We start from the raw sequence: 24991 nt of genomic DNA on the forward strand, positions 1-24991 counted from the left end.
TGGACAATAGAAGATAATGGTCCACACCTAAGTTAAGTCTTAATTATATGCCCTCTTCCATTGTTCTTTCACTTAATATTGGTTGTCCCATGCTGGCATGCAGGTGAGCCTGAGTTCTAAAAGGCTATGTCAACTGAGCTCTGGTAGGACCTAACAAACTAGGAAGGGTTGGAGGATGGATCCATTGATCGAGACTTTGTCTGTTGTCTAGGAACAGCCCAGCTAAATTGGGGGAGGCTCATCACCAGATTGACCACAAGGCCATACGTTTTTTGGTCCCTTGATGATTACTAAGACATATTTACTAAGTCATAGAAAGAACGTGATCAAGGTTGGTAGAGAGAGAATCTCCCATTGAGCAAATCATAAATATTAGAAGCATTAAAGTAAGTATTTATTAGGTTAATCTTGTCTTCCTTGCTAGATTACAAACTCACCAAGGGCAAGAAGAGGACCATTTTGTATATGGAGATGCCTAAAGTAGTTATAGGTTATATAAAACTCAAGTAACTGAGAGTATTTGAGGAAATATAGGAATAAATAGAGATTCTCTGGAGGGAGAACAATAAGATCGTGCCCACTTTAAACTAGATTTTGTTTTTTGGCCTATTGTATATACTGAAAATAAAAGATAAAGACCTGAGTTTCTCAGGATTTAATGTTAGCAGCAGTTGTTGTTACTATTTGTATTCATCTCTGTTAGCAACAGCAATCCATGCACCATTTAATGAGCCCCACCATGACCCAGGAGTCCACTGAGTAGCTTTGGCCATTATCACTGATGTAGAAACCTAATTATTAGGCAAGCAGGTGTCTGTTCTGTCTGTCATAAAGAATATATAGTGAGGGGTTACCCAAATTTTTTTTTAAACCTGTTCTTTTATAAATAAATCAATACTTTTTTTGGTACCTTCTGTTTTTATATCACACTCTTGCCTGGAAATATCCACACTCCACAATGAGCCCTTCCTTATGACAAGAAGTTAAAATGAGCAACACTGTGACTGCTTCTAACAATGTATGCAGCATTCTGCCCTGATAGCCCCTCCCCTCTCTTCCATAAGGGAGGTGTGTTTCATGAGCTGTTTCTCCAGAACCAGTAGCAGAAATTTTTTTACCCAGGATTCAGGTTCCATTTTGCAATCTTTTCACTCACATTGTTATAGTCAATTTCTGTAATATTCTTTTGGTTCTACTTATTTCCTTCTGCATCCTTTCATATACATTTTGTCAAATTCCTCCAAATCCTTTTTATTGCTTACTTTATTGTTGTTCAGTTGTTTCAGTCATGTCTGACTCTGCACGACCCCATCTGGGGTCTTCTTGGCACAAACACTGCAGTGCTTCACCATTTCCTTTTTCAGTTCATTTTACATGTGAGGAAACTGAGGCAAATAGTGTCAAGTGACTTGCCCAGGGTCACACAGCTAGGAAGTGTCTGAAGCCAGATTTGAACTCAGGTCATCTGGACTCCAGGTCCAACTCTCTACTCACTACACTTGGTGCTTCCTACAAATTTTTGCTGACATGGTTCCTGACATAGAATTTACAATTGAGAAGGATAAGATGCAAGCCCAGAGAACTATAGCATACATCCCTACGACGACTGCACTTGAGAGATGCAACATAATTTTTGAAACATTCATTTAGATGCAAATTAATACACTAATTCCCCAAAATTATCTTTTTATTAAATCAGGCCCCCTAAGGATCTCAGTACTTAATCCTGCTTCTATTACTACATGTAATTGAAAATTAAACTGTGTTTCTTTGAAAATGGTCATAGGATCATGGATCTAGGACTAAAAGAGATTTCAGGGGCCATCTAGTGGAACCCTCTAATTTTACAGATGGAGAAACTGAGGCCCAGTGAAGTTAAGTGACTTGACAAAGGTTACTCAGGTAATAAGCATCAAAAGTGGGCTTGAAACCCATGTCCTGTGATCCCAGAGCCAGTGGTCTTTCTGCTTTGCCACGTGGTGTCTGAGGCTTATAGGCTGGCCATTGCTTCCATTATTCTCATTTAGTCATTCGGTGTAAGCCAGCAGATGAGTGTGACTTCTTCCGTTGTATCTTTCACCATAAGGTAGATTTTAAAAATTATTATTTTTAAAACTTTTGGTCCAGAATAATGATTTCATCAAGGTAGAGAATTCCCAGTAAGCAAACTCTTGCTCTAGATGCATATTGGGAAGCTGTTTGTAACAGATAGTCTTAGGAAATTATCTATGGCAGAGAGAGGTTTGGATAAATTGTTATTTGTTTGTAATCTCATGGACCACAACTTTAAAATCATTTCACACAAATCAGTTTATTAGGATTGTTTAAAAAAACATCCATAGCATGAAAATCTTGATATTATCATATACAACATTATATTATTTTTCCCCATTTTATCTTATTTTTCAATTAACAAGCATTTATTTTCTCCCTTCCCCCATCCCCACCTCCAATTAAAAAAAATCTTGTAACAAATACACATAGTCAAGCAAAGCAAATTTACATATTGGTCAGAGCCAAAAAATGTCTTTCTCCTTCTGTATCTTGACTCTATCACCTCTGGGTCAGGAGCTGAGGAGCTGCTTTATCATTGGTCCTCTGGGATTGAGTTCGGGCATTTCATTGATCATATATCTTGTCTTTCAAAGCTATTTGTCATTACCACATGCAGCATTACATTAAACAAGCAAAGAAGCAAAGTTCCCCAAAGAGAAATTTATATAGACAGATATGAGCATACACATACACGTATATACATATATGTGTATATATATGTGTGTATCTATATCTATCTATCTATCTATAGAATCATGGATGGGAATCACTAAAAGGGATCATTAGTAATCATGAAATCATTAAGTGCCAGAAGAGACTTTAGAGCCTCCCATTTTACAAATAAGGAAACTGAGGCTCGTGAAGGTGAATGGCTTTGACCAAGGTCACACATGTGATAATTGCCAGAGCCAGGATTTGAATCTAGGTTCCCTGACTCTAAAACCAGTCCTCATTTCCGAGCCCCTTGCTAATGATTACAAATTTATTCCATTACCTAGGAAATCAAAATGGGTTTATTTAAATGTGATTTATCTGCTTTGAGAAAACTACAAATCTTAACGTTGGCTAGAACTGAACTCCATTAGTATATGCAGTTTTACTTTTCTTCTCTTTCTTCTTCATGTCCTTTTAGGTTGGTGCTGTCCTTTTTATAGACGACTTTTCCTTTAGCTACAACATATTCAATTAATTCTTGGTAACCTCCGAACTGGTAAATCAGGTGCTCCCATCTAGGAAGAAATGAAAGCATTTCCATATCAACAAGACACAAATCACTCCTTGATAAGCCTCAGTCCAATATTTTAAAAGATCTCGGATTTTATCAGTACAGGTTAGTAGCCAGCTAGGGAGGGCAGCAGACAGAGGCAGGAAGATCTGGGTTCAAATCCTACATTGGATACTTCCTAGCTGTGTGCCGTTGGGCAAGTTACTTAACTTCTCTGTCCCTCAGTTTCCTCATCTGTAAAATGAGACTCAAGGTCCTCGAAGGTCATTTGAGGATCTATATCCATGACCTCTCCACATACACTATTTTTTGGAACTTGTTGTCAGAAATAACAACAAAAATCCATCACCTGGTAAGACAAAGCTTTCCAGACTTAAGTAAATTGGTTTTCCAATAACAAACTCATGGTCCATGGCTTGGCCCATCCTCAAAACTTTTCTCATTTGATAAAAAATAACCAGGAAAGGCCCTTTAGGCTACAGGCAACGCTGACTTGAGTCATCACTAACAAGGGTATACATTGAGTTAGGTAGGTGGGGGGGGAAGAGAGAGAGAGAGAGAGAGAGAGAGAAAGAGAGAGAGAGATAGAGAGGAGATAGGTATATAGAAAGATGATAGATAAGAAATATAGATAGATAATAGAAGATTGAAGTATATATTGATAGAGGATAGAAAGATAATAAATAGATCAATTGATGATAGACAGGTGATTGATAGAAGTAGATGAAACAGATGATAGAGAGAGGAAAGATAGGCAGACAGAAAGAGAATATAGATAGAGGTATAGACTGAGGATAGAGGAATGATAGATACATAGATAAAATAGAAATAGAGAGATATCTAGATGGATGGATGGATGGATGGATGGGTAGCTAGATGGATGGATGGATAGATGATAGGTAGATATTAGCAAATAGGTGATAGAGAGGAGACAGGTAGATATAAAGATAGGTGATAGAGGTATAGATAGATGACAGATATAGATAGAAGCAGATAGATGATAGAGAGGAGATAGAAAGATGATAGAGGTAAAGATAGGCATATAGATTGATAGATAGAGGGGTGATAGATAACAGAAGCAAATAGAAGCAGATAGATGAGGCAGAGAGGAGATGTATTGATAGAGGTATAGGCAGACATATAAATTGGTACATGATAGAGAGATGATAGGTGTAGATAGGAAGGAGAAAGGGAGGGAGGGAAGGAGAGATAGAAAGAGAGAGAGTACATTCATTAAGAATTTAGGTGCCAGTCTCTGAGCAAAGTGCTGGGGACACGATTAGAAGCCAGAGCTGAGGCAGCCTCAAGCTGGCAGATTTTATACTTCCTATGCTGGCTTGAGTCAGTCCCAAAGCATGGCTCGCTTAGGGCCTAAAGGTGAAAGGAAGCGAAAGGGGAAAGGAGAGGAGGAAGAAGAAAGAAAGAAAGGCTGCTACTGACAGTCAGATTCTGGGCCAGGTAGATCCTAATGTTGCTAATATCTAGCGACAGGATTTAAAACACAACTTGGTATGAGGATGGACATAGGACAGTAAGATGAGAAGAATCCCCACCTGGGTGAGTTGATGATAATGAGATCTCCCTGCTTGCCGACCTCCAGCGATCCATGGGTGTGAGATCGTCCCAGCGCATAAGCGGCATTAATGGTAGCAGCAGCTAAAGCCTCAGACATCGACATTCTCATGTTGACGCAGGCCAAATGCATGACTGTGGACTAAGACAGAAACATCAGCTCAGAGAAGAATTAGTGACAATGACTACCTAAAGTCTCTCCTTAAATCACTATTATTCTTGTTAGATAAAATGGTTATGATGTGTTAAATATAAAAGTGTGCTTTTCACACATTCTAATGGATAGAGAGTTTCATTTGAAGTCATAAAGTCCTGGGTTCAAATCTCACTTCTGATCTTACTATCTGTTTGACCCACGGCAAGACACAACATTCTCCACCCCTCCATATACCCAGCTATAAAATGGGATTAGTAATAGCTATAGCACCTTCCTCACAGAGCTGTTTGTGAGGCTCAAATGAGCTGATGTATAGAGATCTACCTAGTACCATTTAAATTATGATTCACTTTACAGAAACTCTACTTTCACCTTTTCTGGACCATCCCCAACGTGCACATTTTAAATCAAATAACTACACCATTTTTACAAAAGTCTGATTTATTTTGTTACCTCTGACTCTTGTTATAGGGAGGGAAACATGGGATCTTTCAGACCCCTGAGGTCTTCTGATAAATCATGGAATAAGACAAATCCTAAAATTGAATCTCTTTGAATCTCATTTATCTCATTTTATATAATGGGAACATTAGACTAGATGAGCTCTGAGGTCGCTGGACTTATGTTAGACTTATGATGGACAATGCAATAAACAATGAGACCCGGCAGCTGAAGAGGCCATTGCCAAGATAGACTGCGTTAGTAAAGTGGCCAGAACACAGGAGATGCTAGAGGTAGAGAAAGGTGATGGATGATGGAGGAAGAGAATAATCACATTTTTATAGTATTTGCTATGTGCCAGGTACCGTGCTAAGCACTTTATAATTATTATCTCATTTGAATTTCACAACCCTGTGAAGTAGGTGCTGTTATTAGCCCCATTTTATAGATAAGGAAACTGAGGCTCGGAGAGTTTAAGTGACTCACCCCATTCCCCCAATCTAATATGTTTCTGTGGCCAGATCTGATCTCAAGTCTTCCTGACTTGAGGCCCAGTGCTCTGTTCACTAGCGCGCCACTTAGCAAGTAATGACTATATCTGTCATACTGTGTTCAGTTTTGGGTACCATATCTTCAGAAGGACACTGATAAACTGGAAAGTGTCCAAAGAAGAGCCATAAAGATGGGGATCATACCATAAAAGGTTTGGTTGAAGGATCCAAGGGATATTTAGCCTGAATTAAGGGGGCCTTCACATATTTGAAAGGCTGTATCATGTAAAAAGGGAATGAGACTAATTCTGCTTCATTCCATTGGATAGAACCAGTTTCATGGGGAGATGGTCATAAGATCACAGGGAAATAGCAGAACCCAGCACCTCTGAAACCCAGTGGTCTTTCCCACTGGTAGCATGTTTCCTCCCAGCTGCAGATAGGAAGGGTCTAAGAACCAGCTTCCTCACAGGGTTATCCCAAAGTATAACCAGCTTAGGAATGGTGGATTCCATATTCTTGGCAGTCTCCAAGTGGAGGCTGTATGATCCCTTCCCAGGAATATAAATTTGTGTTTAGTGATGAATTAGCCTCCAGATGACCTCTGAGCTCTAGCCTTGAGATTCTGTGATTCTTTGTTTCAGCCCATTCCTTTTTTTTTTCTTTGACAGCTCTGTCAGGAAGTTCCTACACTCTCTTTGCCCAAGAGGGTCCAAACAGCATCATAATGACTACACTATTATTCATGACATTTTCTTGTCCAATTTCTAAACATTTTCCATAACCTTTCACAAAATAATTTGGGTTTTTTTATATTTAGAGAAATAATTTAACCAGACCTGTGATTTTACTGGTGTAAAGAGCTCCCAGGGAACAATCTCGTCTACCAATGGCCATCAGTACCTGCTATATGTCTTTTAGCCTTAAAAAGTGGTCTGAGGTCACTGATAAGTTAAGTGACTTGCCCAGGGTCATACTATCAATATGTGTCAGAAGTGGGAACCCAGGTATTTATGGCCATCTCTCTATCCACTAGGCTACACTGTCTCTATAGGGAAAGACTTATACAAAAGAATATTCAAGAGGGTTTGATTCTCTATATACTTAGCAAAACATACACAAATACACAAAAATAATTTACCATGGAAAAACAATATGCATTAGGATTGAAATCACTGCCAAGAGCAACTATTACCCCTTCATCTAACATCTTCCTGGCTTGCGGTTGCTTCAATCTAGGAGGAAAAAGAAAGGCAGCCATCATTGTTTGAATGTTTATCCTTCAAAGCCTAGCTTAAATCCTACCTGCTGCATGATGCTTTCCTGGTCACTACCAGAAGGAAGTGGTTTTTTTTTTCCTTTCTCTTAACCCAACAACATTTATTGTCCGTCCACACTACTTGCTGTTTGCAGATTACATAGGGATTTCCCCCACATGTCCTGGATGTGTCATATTCCCAAATCCTTTTGTGCATTTCCATTAGCTGACTCTCTTCTCTTTTCATCTCCACCTCTTGGCCTTCCTGGCTTGCTTCAAGTCCCAGCTAAAGTCTCATTTTCTACAGGAAGCCTTTCCCAATCTCAATTCATTCTTGTGCCTTCCCTGTTGATTATACCCAATTTATCCTGTCTATATCTTGTTTGTACATAGTTGTTGCATGTTGTCTACTCCATTAAATCAATCGGATCAAATGACATAATTGTAAAGGGCAGGGCCTGGCACGTAGTTTGTTCAGTCATTTTTCAGTCATGTCCAACTCTTTGTGACCCTATTTGGGATTTTCTTGGCAGAGATACTGGAGTGGTTTGCCATTTCCTTCTCCAGCTCATTTAACAGATGAGGAACTGAAGCAAACAGAGTTAAGTGACTTGCCCAGGGTCACACAGCTAGTAAGTGTCTGAGGCCAGATTTGAACTCAGGAAGATGAGTCTTCCTGACTCCAGGCCCAGTGCTCTGTACACTATGGCGCCACCTGGCTGCCCCACACAGTAAGTATTTAAATGCTTATTTTCTCCATGCCATCCTCATTAGACTGTGAGCTTCCTCCAGGGCAGGAACTGTCTTTTGCTTTTCTTTGCTTTCCCAACACTTAGCACAATGTCTGGCATAGCAAGGACTTAATAAATGCTTGTTGACTTATTTACATTGCAAGTTTGTAGAGGACAGGATTCATGTCTTCAAGCTGTAAACACAACAAACCATTTGGAGATATTTATGAAGGAAATGAAAATCTGCCCATTCTCCCATATTGAATATTTACATTTTATGTGGACTATATAATTGTACCATTGATGCCATTAGCATGAAATTTCTAAAATAGCACACTTTGTTTCTCTAAGGACCTAACAGAGTATTTGTGCATAGTAGTTATTCAATAAATAAGTGGGATACAGCCCTTGTAAAATGTCAGACTACACAATTTCAGAAAGCTAGGTCCCTGCCAGATGCCATAATTAGTGAATATACTTAAGCATTATATGTAAGTTTCAAGCGAATATCTGATGGAAGACAGTCCTATGATGAGTTAAACAAAGGACCTTCTAGATAGAAAAAAGACAGTTACAATATTCAGGCAACTAGCAAATACACACATTATATACATGACAGTGATTTTTCTTTTGTTTTGTTTTGTTTTGCTTTTGCTTTTGCTGTGAATATAGAAGGAGAGGGGCTGGGGTGGGAGTGGGGACCTGTAGGAACTAGGTTCAGAGGAGCCAGAAGGAATGATAAGGCTGCTTCTCCTTTAATTGGCTTCACCATCCAAAAAAAGGCAATGACAAAAGGAAACTACAGGCAGACAGTAAAAGTCACCTACAAGGGCTTTTGATGACAAGTTGATTTGAAGTTCTGTGTAGTCATGCAAGATTTTTATTCTAGATTAGGAGTTCTTAACCTGTTTTGGGTCAAGGCCCTCTTTGGCAGTCTGGTGAAGCCTATGAACCCCTTCTCAGGATAATGTTTTCAAATTCATAAAATAAAAGACATAGGATCACAAAGGAAACCTATCATTAAAATACAGTTATCATAAATATTTTTTAAAAAATAAGTTAATGGATCCCAATTTAAGAACCCTTGCTCTAGGTTAAGAGATTAGTGATGAGCTGAATGAAGTATTTTACTCAGTCATGGGGAAAAACCAAGGCTGGATTATGCAGTGATTAATAATAGTTGTGATGAGTGAGAAAGGTGCTTAATTAGATATATGTATGTCTTTAAATCTTGCTCTAAATTGTATAGCATCTCTTTAAATATAGTGACTAATAACACAAAGAAACTTATATTTAACTCATTGAATAAAGAGTTATGAGGGCACTGAACATTCTATTTCATTGCTATAGAAACTCTCAGTGAAGAAATTCCCCTTACCAATGCATAGTGGTACCTGTTTTGCAACTTATGGTCTTAGAAATTTGCCCTGGAGCACCGGGAGGTTAAATGAGTTGGTCGCCATTACTCTAAGAAAGACAATATTTGTGTAAATGGAGGCATGTTACTGTAGGGGAAAGAAAGCTGGTTTTGGAGGCAGGAAGACCTGGGTTCAAGTCCTGCTCTAACACATACTCTGTGTGACCCCTGACAAATAAGTCACAACTCCATCCTATACTCTAAGCAAACCTATAAGTTACATTGTTAGAGTTCCTTCCCAGAACTCCCTAATCTATTAAAATTACAGGTCTAGTCACTACCCTATTTTTGTAAATATATATACATATATATGTGTGTGTATGTATATACATATATATGTGTGTGCAAATATATATGTATGCATATAAACATAGTTATATACACACACACATATATATCATAATTTAACAGAAAAACATGTTCATTTTTTCTCTGCTCACACTATCTTTGTAAAAGCTGGTGATTTAGATGGCAAAGCACTACCTAATGAAATTATGTCTACCTATAGACAAAGTATCTAAAAGGCAGCCTTCCAAACCCACAGCTATAAAGTGATGGTAAATGCTACATAGTAACATTATATAAGCATTATTTTGACTGTACCTGTTAGGTGGAACAGTTGATAAAGTCCTGGGCCTCAGCTTCAGATACTTCCTAGCCATGTGACCCTGGGCAAGTCACGTAACTTCTGCCTGCCTCAGTGTCCATATCTATTAAATGGGGATCATAATAGCACCTACCTCCCAATGTTGCTGTGAGACACAAAGATATTCGTAAAGCCCTCTCTGAATCTTAAAGAGCCATATAAATGTGAGCTGTTATTATTCCATCAGCATAAGGAATTCCAGGTAAGGAAATTCCACTACAAATGGGCACCAGCCCCTGCTCTGAAACTTGAATTAAAGAATGCCCTGGAGCACTGAGAGGTTAGTATGTGTCAGAGACAGAACTTGAACCCAGAGCTTCCAGACCCCAAGGCCAGTTGGTTGACTCCATATCCATGATGTCATGCTGCCTAATAAACCAATAGTTCTAAATGGTTTGATTGAAGAAGTAGGTTAAATAAGTAGGTGTGGTAGGAAACAAGACTTGTCAAAGATAATGTCACACTCTTTCTAAGGTAAATCGTATATCAGTGCATTTCCAGAGTTGGGACTATTGGCATCACATGATACTAGCTGGCAAGTCAGTCTTCGCTTGAGATCTGTGAACTACTTTTTCATCTATATCTATTTATCTACATATATATGTATATATATGTGTATATATGTGCATATATATACATATGTATATATGTGTGTATTTATATATGTGTATATATATGTGTATATATATGCACACATATGCATATATATGTAAAAGTTCAAAAGAGCTTTTTTCATATATCTATATCAATCTTTTGTTGTTCAATCATTTCAGTTGTGTCTGACTCTTAGTGACCCCATTTGGGGTTTTCTTGGCAAAGATACTGGAGTGGCTTGCCATTGCCTTCTCCAGCTTATTTTACAGATGAGAAAACTGAGGCAAACAGGGTTAAGTGACTTGCCCAGGGTCACACACCTAGTGTCTGAGGGCAGAATTGAACTCAGGGAGATAAATCTTCCTGACTCCAGGCCCATGCTCTATCTACTGCACCACATAGTAGATACTTAATATGCTTAACAAAGATTTGTTGTTGGGTTGATTGCCAGGTTTCCAGAATTCATCAGTGTTACCTGGCCTCAAATCCTTCCTTTGCTGCTTGCCACCTGTGTGACCTTACACAAATCATTAATGTCTGTGGGTCTCAGTGTCTTCAGCTTTAGAATGAGAGTATTAGATTCGACCCCTTCTGAGGTCCCTTTCATCTCTACACTATCATTCTAAAACCCTGTCAAAGTCTTGTGTTGCTTGGACCTTTCACTGGAATCATTGTTTCATTCTTGGTTTGTATCTGTCCTGGCAGTCTTTACCCATCTTCCTTCTTTTCACTGTTATACCTGAAGGTTTGGAGCTCCCCTAGGAAATTCCAATGTAGTAAAGAAATACGACATGACCCCTACTGAAAAACTTATGAATTGGACTTGGAGAAAATTTCTGATTTCTTCCTTAGAACTTTGCACTAGGATTTCCTTGGTAGATCATCATGATCTGAATCCATGGTCAAGACTCGAACCCAGAGCCTTTAGCATCCCATTCCATGGACCAGCCTGCTATAATAGCTAGCTCTGGTGGGGCCACAGCAGGGACCTCCAGTAATTGACCTGGATCGAGCTGGTTCCTTAAAGGGTCTTCAAATATGGTTAAGAACTATAGAGACCTAAGGAAGGTAGAGTCATCCTTGGCTTATGAATGTGCCTTTATTCTTAGCAATGCGTTAAAAAGCATTACCTCAGCATGTAGGCGGTGGTGGGTAAAAGGACAGCCGAACATTTTCCAGTTGCCATGGCAGCAATACCTGCATCGCTAACTTCTTCCAGGTGGCTAATTGCCCGGGCTCCCAGTTCAGCTCCAAGCTGTGCAAAATGTGCAGAGAAGGAAAGACTGACAGAAATTAATGGTGGATCAGTAATGAGATGCTAAAAAAAAAGTTCTATTCCCTCTCCCCTCCAAAAACTAACTGTTACTGTCTTTTGTGCAATCATGTTTTGGTTTTTTTTTTAGGTTGGATGAGTAATTTGTAATATGACATTCATTTGAAAATGGCCATTAGCTAATTTGTTGTTTCAAAGACCAGTTTGAAAAAAATATGAATACTTTTGTGTAGAATTATAACTGGGGATTGTTAGTCCTGGGGCAAATACCACAGACTGCATCTGAGAAAAACAAAACAAAATATTGTATGTGGGTCAAGCCACCACCACATGCAGGGAACGTATGGACGCTCTGTCTAGGAATCTGCCAAATAGAGTACGGTAGAGTAGGATGGGGCAAAGCTCACCCCAGCTCACCTTCTGGTAGTGTCCTCTTTTAACTAATTACCCTTGCATTTAGGCTTGAGTTCAGAAAAGTTTTGCTAAGAAATAGAGCTATCAAACGTACAATGATATACCTTGGGAGGTTATGGTTCTTTCTGGGTATCTAAGTCAAGGTTTTATGACTTCTCAAGTGTAATCTTTTTGAGGGTAGGTAGGGATTGTTCCTGTTTTTGTTTTTGTATTCCCTGTGCCCAGTAAAGTTTGGGGCACAGAGTAGGTGCTTAATAAATGCTTGTTTACTGAGTAATTATTGATTGATATAGAGAGGGGATTCTTTTTCAAGTATGGGTTGGACTATGGGTACATGAGGTCCCTTCTAACTCTGAGATTCTGGGATTCTGTGCATTCTAAGCTCTTTTGCTTCAATACTCCTGAAAAACAGGTGTAGTAGATACTTTCTAATGCTGGTTCCCTGGGGCAAAGCCCTGATTTTCCCACCTTACTCACAGTTCTGCTTTGGGGAATAGAGTAAACACACTGACTCAGAAGAGTGGCACTAGTAATTAAAAGTCACTATCATGGTATTAAAAAAATAAAATGAGAGAGTTCATAGGAAGTCCCCTGAAAGAACTTCATGAAAATAGGTCAATTAAAAACATATAAGATCCAATCTCAAAAATTTGGAACCCTCTACACATTTTGAGAGTACCTGGTTCAGTTTGGGATAAAGAGGCAAGAATATATGTGTATGTGTGTTTGTGTGTGTGTATACATACAAATATAAACATATAAACAATCACATATACATATATACACATTTATGTGTTTCAAACATAAACATAGATATACACATATGTATGTATATATGTATGTGTGTACTATTAAGCCCAGAGTCACACAGCTAGTAAGTATCTGAGGTAGGATTTGAACCCAGATCTTCCTGTATTCATTATATCTGTTGCACCACCTAGCTGCCAGAGTCTACATATGGCATGTTTCCAAATTTCTCACTATTACAGTTACTCTTCTCTGGCCATGCTCCAGTTTGTTAATGTTCCTTTTCAAACATTGTGCCAAGAAATGAACAGAACATTAAGGATGTGGTCTGAGGATAGTGGATTCATTACATCCTATGTTTCTGAACTTATGCCTCTCTTAAGGTCTTATCTAAGACCCCAGTGGACATCTAGGGGGTGCCATAGTGCATACAGTGCTGGGTCTGGAGTCAAGACTCATCTTCCTGAGTTCAAATATAGCCTCAGACACTTACTAGCTGTGTGACCCTGGGCAAGTCACCTAACTCTGTTTGCCTCAGTTTCCTCATCTATAAAATGAACTGGAAAAGGAAATGGCAAACTGCTCCAGTGTCTCTGCCAAGAAAACCCCAAATGGGGTCATGAAGAGACAGATAAAATGACTGAAAAAACACAGAAAGATCCTGTTAGCTGTTCTGACTGGCATGTCACACCATTGACCCACATTGAGCTTGTAATTCTTTAAAATTCCTGATCTTCTCACACAAGCTATAGTTTAGTCATACCTCTACCACCTCATACTTGCGTGGCTGATTTTTTGACCCTAGTGATAGAACTTTACATTTATACCTATTAAAATTTTATCTTATTAGATTTGGCCCATAGTTCTCACTTATAATGTTTTCGGATCCTTACTCTTTTCATTCAACTTGTTAAATACCCTCACCTGCATCGTGCCATCAGTAAATTTGATAAACAAGGCTTTTATAGCTTCTCCCAAGTCATTGATAAAAATAATAACATAATAGGCCCAAGAGAAAATCCCTGTGACATTCCACCAAAGCCATCCCTCCGTGTCGACGTCTCTCCATTCATAACTAGCCTTTGAGTTCAGTCATCCAATGGATTCTGAATTCAATTAATTGTATTATCATCTAGTCCAGCTCTCTCTCTTGTCTATAAGGAGAGCGGGAGAGACGTTATCAAATACTTTGATGATATCCAGGTATTCTATCTTTTCAGGATTCCTCGAATTTACTAATACGGTATCCAAAAAGGAAAAGTCTCAGAGTCATTCTAGATACTCCTTGCAAAAGAAATATATATTGAATGAACAGTCAAAAATGCTGTGATGCTAAAATGAATGACATCACAGAGTTATCTCTCTTTTCATTGACATCACCAGTGGAAGATAAGAAAAGTCAATATTTGACAAGCCAAAATCACCGCCACCATCAAGAACCAAGTAATGAATAAAGGTCAGTTGTTCCCAGATTCAAGAGCTAAAACCCTCGCCTTGGCATATCAGTTTCTCACATCATTTGTTGACTTGGAAGATACTAGCAAAAAACTTTGTATGGTCTGAACAAGCATGAAGCTTCATCATCTCCTATCAATAGCTGATAACCTGACCCACTTTCCCTCAATTTCCTTTTGGGTTAGAACAAGAGAGTACCAAATGTCCAAAGGATTGGGAAGCTTATCACATGAAGTAGCATGGCTCAATGGAAAAAGGAGCTTATTTTGGATTCAGAGTTCAAATCTTGCCTCTTTCTAGATGTTGACTTTGAACAAGTTACTTTTCTGAGCCTCAGTTTTCTCCTCTATAAAATGGGGTTGAACTAAATGATCTTTAAGGTCCCTTCCAGCTCTAAATCTGTGATCCCCTTGTCCGCCTTGTTGTTTACTCTCCCTTCCAAAAGCATTTCATGGGCTTTCGTGTAGTGATCCAGTGAGCTGCCCTAGAAGGGTGGGAATAGCGCTGGACTCTCAGAAGCCAAAGCTGGGGCTGTTTGGCTTCAGTCAATGTTGGACTAGACCCAGATAGTCAAACAGGCTTTGTCTGCTGTCTGCCACCAGGCACTCAAAGCCCAATTTTGGCTCCAACCAGAGCCTTATTTTCTAGCCTCATTTTATATTTCACTTTTCTTCACCTGCTCTAGATTCTATCTAAATGGCAGCTGGATGTGGCAGTGGATATAGTGCTGGCTCTGCAGTCAGGACAACCTGAGTTCAAATTTGACCTCAGACACTTGCTAGCTGTATGACCCTGGGCAAGTCACTTAACCCTCTTTGTCTCAGTTTCCTCAACTGTAAAATGGGGATGATAACAGTACCTACCTTGAAAGGTTGTGGTAAGGATCTGTTACATTATTTATTTTATCTATAAAGTGCTTTGCTGACCTTAAAAGTGCTTTAAAATCTTATTGTTGTTATTATTATTATCATCATATCCCTTGCACAAAGTAGGCCCTCAATAAACATTTTTTGAATTGAACACATGGGCTAAATCAGAAAATCATCACCAACACATTTGAAAAAAGTATACCTCAGCAGCCTTCATTGGGTGGAGCTCATCCCCATGGAAATTAATTTGTAACCCTATAGCTTTTCCCCTCTGAAGAATCTTTCTGGTAGAATGAAGGTCAAAGACCCCCTTCTCACAGAACACATCGATATTGTCGACATGGATTTCACTGCGTTGACAAAGTTCCTTCAGTTTAGGGAGGTGGTTGTAGACAATGTCATCAGCAGCTTCCGTCGGAGTTTTCCCTCTGATGGAAGAAAATATGGAAAGGGATGCCAAATGATTTTGGAAAGTTGTTGGTATTTGGCGGGTGGGGCGCCTTAGGGAGAGCGAGGATCAGAATATTTAGGGAACATCCATGTGAATGAGCAGAGCATAGATCTGGAGCTGGAAGAGGCAATAAGAGATCACCCTGTCCAACTCCCTCATTTTACAAATGGGGAAACTGAGGCCCTAAGAAGTTAGTGACTTATTCTACATCACACAGGCGTTAACCACCACAGAGGTAGGATTAGGGCTCACGGCCTCTGACTCCAAAGCCAATATCATCTAGTAGGCACTGAATAAGTACTTGCTGAATGGAATGAATGACCCCAGGAGGTCCACTGGCTGAGGGACGTCTTCTTGACTGTTCTGCTGCTAGCATCTTAGCCGCCTGCCCCCAAACAGAGCCGTCAGTCACTAACCCAAGTGCCCTATCCCCTACCCTGTCCTTTATGTTCTATCTCCTTATTTGACCCTAACAACCCCACCACTTTTCCACTCCTTTTGCATGTTGTCTTCCCATGCCCTTAGATTGTAAGCTCCTTGAGGGCAGAGATGGTCTTTCTTTTTATTAATTGTATCCCCAGTGCTTAGCACAGTGCCTGGCACATAGTAGACACTTAATGAATGTTTATTGGATTGGACTGAATTTGGTCAGGTTGATTAGGTTCCAGAAGCCATATGGCAGTACCCTCTCTCTTTGGGGAAAAGGAAAGAACCTTCATTTGAGAGGCAACATGGTGCAGTGGTAAATTTGTTAGACTGGGAATCAAAGGACCTTAGGTCAAATTCCATCTCTGCTAAATACCATTTGTGTCCTCTTAGGAAAGTGATTTCAATCTCTCTCAGCCTCAGTTTCCTCATCTGTAAAATGAGGAAATTAGACTTGATGAACAGCTGGGCAGTACAGTGCCAGGCCTGGAGTCAGAAAGATCTGAGTTAAAATCCAACTTCAGACACTTACTAGCTGTGTGACCTTGGGCAAGTCACTTTACCCTGTTTGCCTCAGTTTCCTCACCTGTAAAAATGAGCTGGAGAAGGAAATGGCAAACCACTCCAGTATCTCCACCAAGAAAACCCCAAATGGAGTCACAAAGAGTCAGACACAACTGAAAAATGACTGAACAACCAACCAGACTTGTTGGTCTCCAAGGTGCCTTCCAGTTCTAAATCTATGATCCTATGATTCTGTGGCCTTCCTGGGCCTCAGTTTCCTCATCTGTAAAATGAGGAGTTTGTATTAGGTGGACTCTAAGGGCCCTCCCATGATCCTTTGATGCTTCATCAGACTGGGAGGGTGGAGCATCTTTCAAAGAGTTATCTACCCAACTTCTTCTTTGGGAGGATGTGAATGATCTCCCAGGTAAACTGCTCAATAAAAGCAGTGATTCTTCACTCTCTACTCCCTCTATCCCCCCATCAGTCCTATTTCTTTAAACCCATGGATATATCAAATATATACATATATGTATGGATATATCTATATCTGTATCTATAGACGTAGATATGGATATGGAATAACAGATCATTACAGACTCTCAGAGGGGCACCATTAGCTCCAGGAAAAGCATTTCGATTACTTGGGCACTGAGTGAGCTCCGCAGTAGGTCGAGGAGATGCTGATGTCCAATTCTCTCCGAGCCCTTTCGATGACCCTCAGCATCTTCAGCTCCGTCTCCAGGTTCAGGCCATACCCGCTCTTGCATTCGACCAAGGTGCTCCCCGCCCTCATCATGCAGAGCAGGCGGTATCTGAAAGTGCTGAAGAGCTCTTCTTCTGAAGCCTTCTGGGTATGCTCCACAGTGAAGTTTATTCCTCCTCCAGCTTGGTGTATATCCATATACGTGGCACCTGCCAGCTGAACACAGATTGCTCTTAAGAATAACGATAATAGGGACAGCAGGTGGCGCAGTGGATAGTGCTCTGGCCTTGGGATCAGGAGTACCTGAGTTCAAATCCAGCCTCAGACATAAAACACTCACTAGCTGTGTGACCCTGGGCAAGTCACTTAACCCCATTGCCTCATCCAAAAAAAAAATAAGAATAATGATAATGGTGACAAAACTGATAGCTATAGATCTTAGCTAGATCTCTTCTAGCTAAGATCTATAGTGCTTTGGGGTTAACAAATCACTTTACTCCTAGGGCATATGAATATATAGACATATGTAATCTCATCTGATCCTCACAATAACCCTTAGGCATGATTATTATGCCCATTTTATAGATAAGAAAACTGAGGATAAGAGATCTAGTGATTTGCCTTGAGTCACACAGCTAATAAGTATCTGAGGCAACATTTAGAATCAGGTCTTCTTAGGCTGAACTACCATGGCAGTTGATAAATCAACCAATCAATCAGTAAGCATTTTGTTGTTGTTTATTCATTTTTTAGTCGTGTCTGACTCTTCAGGACCCCATCTGGGGTTTTCTTGGCAAAGATACTAGAGTAGTTTGCCATTTCCTTCTCCAGCTCATCTTACAGATGAGGAAACTGAGGCAAATGACTTGCCCAGGACCATACAACTAGTAAATGTCTGATGCCAGATTTGAGCTCAGAAAGATGAGTCTTCCTGATTTCAGGCCCAGCACGCTATCTACTGCACTACTGAGCCGCCCAAGTATCTACTGTGTGCGAAGGATTATATTTGGCACCAAGGTACAAAGACAAAAGTGAGTAGATCCCAGCCCTCCAAGAGCTTACATTCTCTCAACATGCAAAGCACATCTGTAAGTATAGAAGAGATATCTACAAAACAAAAAAAGGTAATGGGAGGGGGAACTATGAGGGAGGGGACCAGAAAAGCCCCCATGTTGAAGGTGATATTTCAGCTGAGTCCTGAAGGAAAGGTTACTAGAGATGCCAGGAGGTGGACATGAGAAGGCTGTATAATTGAGTGTGAAGAACTAGTGTCTATGGACAAAACGTGTCAACACTTCAGGCATCTGTGATTTTTATCAGGGTGAGAATTCTCACCCATGACGCAAGCCATCACCCCACCTTGTCTCAGCTAATAGTTTTAAGAGGTCCAAAAAATTCAGACCCTTTTGGCCAGCCACAGGATGATTCTCTCTGAATGTAGCCAGACTCGTCCTCAGATCATACACATAATTTGGGGGACCCCAGCAGTCATCTAGTCCAACCCGTAACTGAAGTGAACCCCTCCTATAACTTATCCAAGTGGTTGTCCATATCCTAGGCTGCAGACCTCCAGGGACCAGGAAATCGCTGCCTCTCTAGGCAGCCCATTTCCCTTTAGGACAGCTCTCATTAGGATTCTTTTTTCAGTTGTCAAGCTTAATTTGGCCTCTTGGCAACTTCCACTGGACATATGGTACACCCAACCGCTCAAACTCACTGCCTGCAAACAGCCAGCCAAACTCCCTAGTGTGGCCTGAACCAGATTAGAATATAATTGGGAAATTATTAACAAAATAAATAAAAATACAATAAGACATGGATAATGTTGATTTGTGGTTTTCTAAGTCAATAGGAGACCTGCAGAGATCCCTTTATATTTGAGTTTGACACCCAGTGAAATTCACCACTAGGCCCATGCTAAAAGCCTTCCCAGCTTTGTAGGGTCAAAATTTAGAGCTAAGAGACCAGAAAATCACCTGTCCAGAGCTAAAAGGGATCTGAGAAGCCATCTTGTCCAATCCCTTCATTTTTACAGATGAGGAAACGGATGCAAACAGGGTTAAGTGACTTGCTCAAGATCACACAGCTAATAAGTGTCTGAGGCCAGATTTGAACTCAGGAAGATGAGTCTTCCTGCCTTAAGGCCCAGCATTCTATCTATTAGACCACCTAGCTGTCTAATATCCATCTCTATCTATATCCATATCCATAACTGTCTAGATCTATATCCAAATCTATATAGATCCATATCTATCTACATTCATATCCATATCTATATATCTATTAATGTCCATATCTATATCCATAGTCATATCCATATATCAACTGATATCCATATATGTATATACATAACTATATCTATCCATATCTATATTCATATCCAAATCCATATTCATATCGGTCTCCATATCTATATGTAAGAGTATAGATATATATTTATATAGATAGATCCATACATATACATGCATGTATAGGTGGATATATGCATACACACACACATAAATGGCCTTGTGGACAGGTATGTCCCTCTCTGAAGAAAGCCTGTGGCTACCATGACTAAATATGATGTTATCCCAGATGATTTCCCAGCAGTTCACCAGACAGAACAATAGAGACATAAAAACATTTAGGAAAGAAGATTTAGAAGGGACGTAACAGGCGGTTTCAAATATCTGAAGGGCTGTCACCAGGAAGAGGGTTTAGCTTGGACCTGCTTAGCCCTAGAGGGCAGAATGAGAAGCAATGGATTCAAGTTGGAGGGGCAAACTTAGCTTAGATAGAAGGGAAAATTTCACCATGAGAGCCATCTGCAAATGGAAGCAGTGAGTTTCCTCCTCACTAAAGGTCTTCAAGCAGAGGCTGAATGACCATTTGTTGGGTTTGTTTCAGAAGGTCTTCTTATTCAGGCATGTGTTGGACTTCTTGGTCACCTCTAAAGTCCCTTCAAGCTCTGAGATTCTGCCATTCTGAGATTTTTCTAATGGTCCAAGCAAGCAAAGCAATACAGAAGAGTATGCATTTCAGAAGCTGTGTGGAGTATAGATCATATAAAAAAAATTGAGGCAAATACAGGAGATAAACATTCTAGAAAAAGAACTATCTGCCGTCCCTCTTTGTTTTAATGCCGCCATTCACAGACATTACCTTCATTGCAAATTCATGGACTCGGTCCCCAGCCCACACTGGATGAGTGTGGGCATCCACCAGACCTAAATGAAACCAGCAACACAAATTAACCCCTGATAGAACATGTACATTTTGAATGCATAATTCTTTCATGCAAGTTTTTTTAATGCCTGAATTTTTAAAAAATTCATTTGAGTGCTTCAAAATACTTGGATATAAACCAGATTCCCCAGTGATTTGCTCTTGGTAAAATATACAAATAACACTTCCTTAATTCAGCTGGAATGCTTTATCATGCTATTTCTTTTTAATCTCCTATATGGTAAGGTACTATGACTGTGTATGAGGGAGCCTGAAAACGTGGCTAGAGCACTTAATTTAGAATCAAGAAGATTTAGGACCATGTCTGCTTCTGACCCTTCCAAATGTGAGAACTTGGCCAAGTCACTATTCTCCTCTATAGAGGAAGCCTCATTTCCCTCATCTGTAAAAATCAATCAATATTAAGTGCCTGCCATCTGTCAAGCATTATAGAAGTCACTGAAGATGTAAAAAGAAAATAGTTCCTGCCCTCATGAACAGTACTGTCAAACTCAAGTAGAAACAGGGGTCATTAAACTATACATAAAGATCCCTTCCCTGTATCATAGTGACTCAGAAAACCACATATTAACATTATCTATGTTCTATTGTATTCTAGTTTATTTTGTTAAATATTTCCTAGTTACATTTTAACCTGTTCTGGCTGGTTTGTTTCTTCATGTTTGATATATCTGTTCAAGAAGCTTACATTCTATTGGGGCATACAACAGATAAGTATAAACAGTCATTTAAAAGGGGAGAAAACACTATGACTAGAGACATCAACAAAGTCTTCCCATAGGAGATGACATAGGCTGAGCCTTGAAGGAAGGTAGGGATCCCAAGAGACATTATGACAGAGGAGAGAGTCCCAGACATGGGGGACAGCTTGTTCAAATACACAGCGTCAAGGGAATGAAAGCCAAATTTTGGAACAGCAAGAAAGGGCAGTTTGGCTGGAATGTTGATTGTGAGAAGGGCATGTGTAACAAGCTTGCAAAGGTAGGACGGAGTCAGATTGTGAAAGGCCAAATGGCAGCATCTGTATTTCATCTTAGAGGCAATAGGGGATTACTGAAAGATACTGAGCAGGAGAGTGACATGGGCAGACCTATGCTTTTAGAATGATGGTTTTGGAAGCTATGTGGAGGATGGATCAATGTGGGGAGAGACTGGAAAATAGAGTTGGGGACCAATTGGTGTTTTAATAATCCAGGCAAACAGTTATGAGGGGCTGAACTAGGGTGGTGGCCATATGGGTAGAGAGAAGCGATAGATTTGAGAGAGTTTCAAAGTAGAAGAAACCAGACCTAGCAACTGATTGGATATGGGGAATGTGGTAGAGAGAAGGGCTGAGGATTATTCTGAGGTCACAACACTTGTCTGAAGGGAAAGATGGTAGATTAGATTGTTGTTGTCATTAATCATTTCAGTTGCGTCTGACTCTTCGTGACCTTATTTGAGGTTTTCTTGGCAGAGATACTGGAGTGGTTGGCCATTTCCTTCTCCAGCTCATTTTACAGATGAGGAAACTGAGGCAAACAGGGGTAAATCACTTGCCCAGGGCCACATAGCTAGTAAATGTCTGAGACTGGATTTGACTGTGTCATCTAGCTGCCCAGGACTAGATTGTAAACATCCTAAAGGCAGGTTCTGTCTTTCTTTTTCTTATTTGTATCCCCAGTCTCAGCACAGTGCCTGGCACATAGTGTATATTTAATAAGTGTTTATTGACTTGACGTGATTTGATACGCTCAAGAGAAATTAGAAAATGAATTTTGCATAGATGAATAAAAAATATCATGAAGGTAGGATCAGCAGGACTTGGCAGTTGGTTAGAAGTGAGGGAGAGGAAAGAATCAGAATCATAGAATTTTAGAGATTGAAGAGTCCTTAAAATGATCTAGCATTTGTTGGTTTTCCCAGACTCCTTTGGAAGCCTGGCGAAGCCTTTGGGCCTTTTCTCAGAATCATATTTTTAAAGACATAAAATAAAATACATAGGATTACAAAGGAAACAATTATAATGAAATATGATTATCAAATATATATGTACATGTATGTGTGTATATACATATACACATATACACATATACACACACAGAGCCATTCACGGATCCCAGGTTAGGAATCCGTAGTCCAGCCCAAAACCATCATTTTGTACATGAGGAAGTTAAGGGTCTTTTCCAGGATTCCACAGTGGTATAGAACCTGTACTAGGACCTAGTTTTCCCATCTCGAATCCCCCACATTGTTCCTTCCCTTATTGTATATAATGTATATTGTAAACAAGGATATTTCCACCTTGTTTGAAATACACTGGAATAATAACATAATGACCAAGGCAAACCGAAGGGTTCTAGGCTCCAACTTGGAGTCTAGAATGGATTGGTTCATCTTCAGCGCTGTCCAGCACAACAGGGCTCCCGACCTCAGTGGACGCAAGTATGCAGTCACTTTGTGGTAGATGTAATAATAGCTAGCATTTACATAACACTTTAAGGTTTGCAAAGCACTTTGCAAATATTATACCATTTGATCCTTACCACAACTCCCTGGAAGGTAGGTACTATTTCTATTATCATCCCTATTTTATAAATAAGGAGACTGAGGTTTAGGGAGACAAAGAGACTTGAGTGTCTGAGGCAGACAGAATCATTCAAGGTCACATAGCTAGTGTCAGGCCAGATCTGAATGCAGGTCTTCCCAGCTCACTGCCTCGTTTATCTCTGGAATGGAGAAAGGGGACCCAACTTTTTTGTAATCCAACATTTATATAGCACTTACTATGTGCCAGGTATTGTGCTAAGCGCTTTACAATTATTATCTCCTTTGGTTCTCACAAACAACCCCAGGAGGTAGGTGTTACTATTATCTCCATTTTACAAATGGGGCAACTGAGGCAGACGGAGGTGACGTGACTTGCCCAGGGTCACACAGCTAGTGTCTGAGGCTAGATTTGAACTCATGTCTTTCTGACCCCAGGTCCAGCAGTTCTACCTGCTGGGCTACCTAGCTGCCTAGTATATCCCTGGAATGGAAAAAGGAGGCTCAACTATGCTGTTGCCTCTTGACAAAAAATATTCCTTGAATATAAATAATTCCTTTTGGTCACTAGGCATCATTCTGCACCAGGGTTTTAAACATATAAGGTTTGCAAAGCTGAAGACCAGAGCCTTGGCTCTTGAGCTGGAAGGGGTCTCAGAGGTCAGAGGTTTATTTTATAGATGAGGAAACTGAGGGCCAGAATGTTGAAGTGATTTGTCCAAGGCCACAGCACTAGTAATAGTCAAGATTTGGACTCAAGACTTTTGACCCCGAATTTATTACTCTTCATTCCCTACATAGGTTGAATATTTTGTAATATTCATCTTGGAAAAAATGAACTGGCAAGGATCTGAGTTCAAATGCCTGCACTGCTACATTCTGCCTGTGTGACCTGGAGTGAATTCTGGGTCTCACTATTTTCCCTCTGTGAAATGGGAGAGGAGCAGGATAGGACCAGCTGATCTGTGAGTGACTCCTAACTCTACATACAGGCAGAGCAGCCTGTCACCCATTACCCACTCTCACTACTACCGCAGGGTGCTAAAAAACAACAACAACAACATTTTTAGTGGCTAAACCAAAGTACCTGGTAGAATGCATTTTCCAGAGCAGTCAATCCTTTCTTCAAATGATACTTTCGCAAATTCTCTTCTGATGGTATCAGCCAGACCAACAGCCTTTATGCAACCATCTCTGGGGGAAAAAATGGGATAGGATAATGTAATTCCTTCCATACGTCAGAAGATCTGTGGCTCCATCAGAAAGGACACTCCCATCACCATTGTGGTTGACAACTCCTTTGGGCCTTGATGGATAATTTTGGCAACTGCCATGACCACTTCATGAATCACCTCCTGGTGATGAGGGTTTTCTCACTTCCAAAGACTAGTGTGAAGATGACAGATGGCCATCCACCAAATGTGCTCAGGTCTTCCGGCTTGCTAGGACCTGTCAAAATTTGCTTTCCACTTGCATACACATTGAAAGGGAAGTGGAGAACAAGGAGAACATTGTACACAGTAACAGCAACATTGTGCCATGATCCACTATGCCTGACTTAGCTCTTCTCAGCAATACAATGATCCAAGACGATTCCAAAAGACTGATGATGGAGAATGCTGTCCATATCCAGAGAAAGAACTGACTGAGTCTGAATGCACATCAAAGCGTACTATTTTCACTTTCTTTATTTTTTTGTAGTTTTTTCTTTTTGTTCTGTTTCTTCTTTTACAACATGACTAATACGGAAATATGTTTTACCTAATTGTATATATATATAACTATATCAAATTGCTTACTGTTTT

General features: G+C 40.0%; 1 protein-coding gene across 2 annotated transcripts in view; it reads right to left on the minus strand.

Annotated features, from left to right (window-relative positions):
- Window positions 1–2315: 2315 nt before the first annotated feature.
- The window catches only part of AMDHD1 (amidohydrolase domain containing 1), a 28001-nt gene continuing 5325 nt past the window's right edge, over window positions 2316–24991 (minus strand). Inside the window, exons 2-9 of one of the 2 annotated variants that reach the window (XM_027855860.1) lie at window positions 24274–24380; window positions 20577–20641; window positions 17371–17648; window positions 15548–15773; window positions 11718–11842; window positions 7137–7176; window positions 4834–4994; window positions 2316–3284 (exon numbers count right to left, since the gene is read on the minus strand). In XM_027855860.1, coding sequence (XP_027711661.1) covers window positions 3152–3284; window positions 4834–4994; window positions 7137–7176; window positions 11718–11842; window positions 15548–15773; window positions 17371–17648; window positions 20577–20641; window positions 24274–24380 — 1135 coding nt within the window. In that variant the 3' untranslated portion in view covers window positions 2316–3151. Of the gene's footprint in view, window positions 3285–4833; window positions 4995–7082; window positions 7177–11717; window positions 11843–15547; window positions 15774–17370; window positions 17649–20576; window positions 20642–24273; window positions 24381–24991 lie in introns of both variants that reach the window. The other variant, XM_027855858.1, reaches the window with a different exon arrangement.

This window comes from Vombatus ursinus, unplaced genomic scaffold (genome assembly GCF_900497805.2).
Source record: "Vombatus ursinus unplaced genomic scaffold, bare-nosed wombat genome assembly UNPS02011334.1, whole genome shotgun sequence".
Classification (NCBI taxonomy): Eukaryota; Metazoa; Chordata; class Mammalia; order Diprotodontia; family Vombatidae; genus Vombatus; species Vombatus ursinus.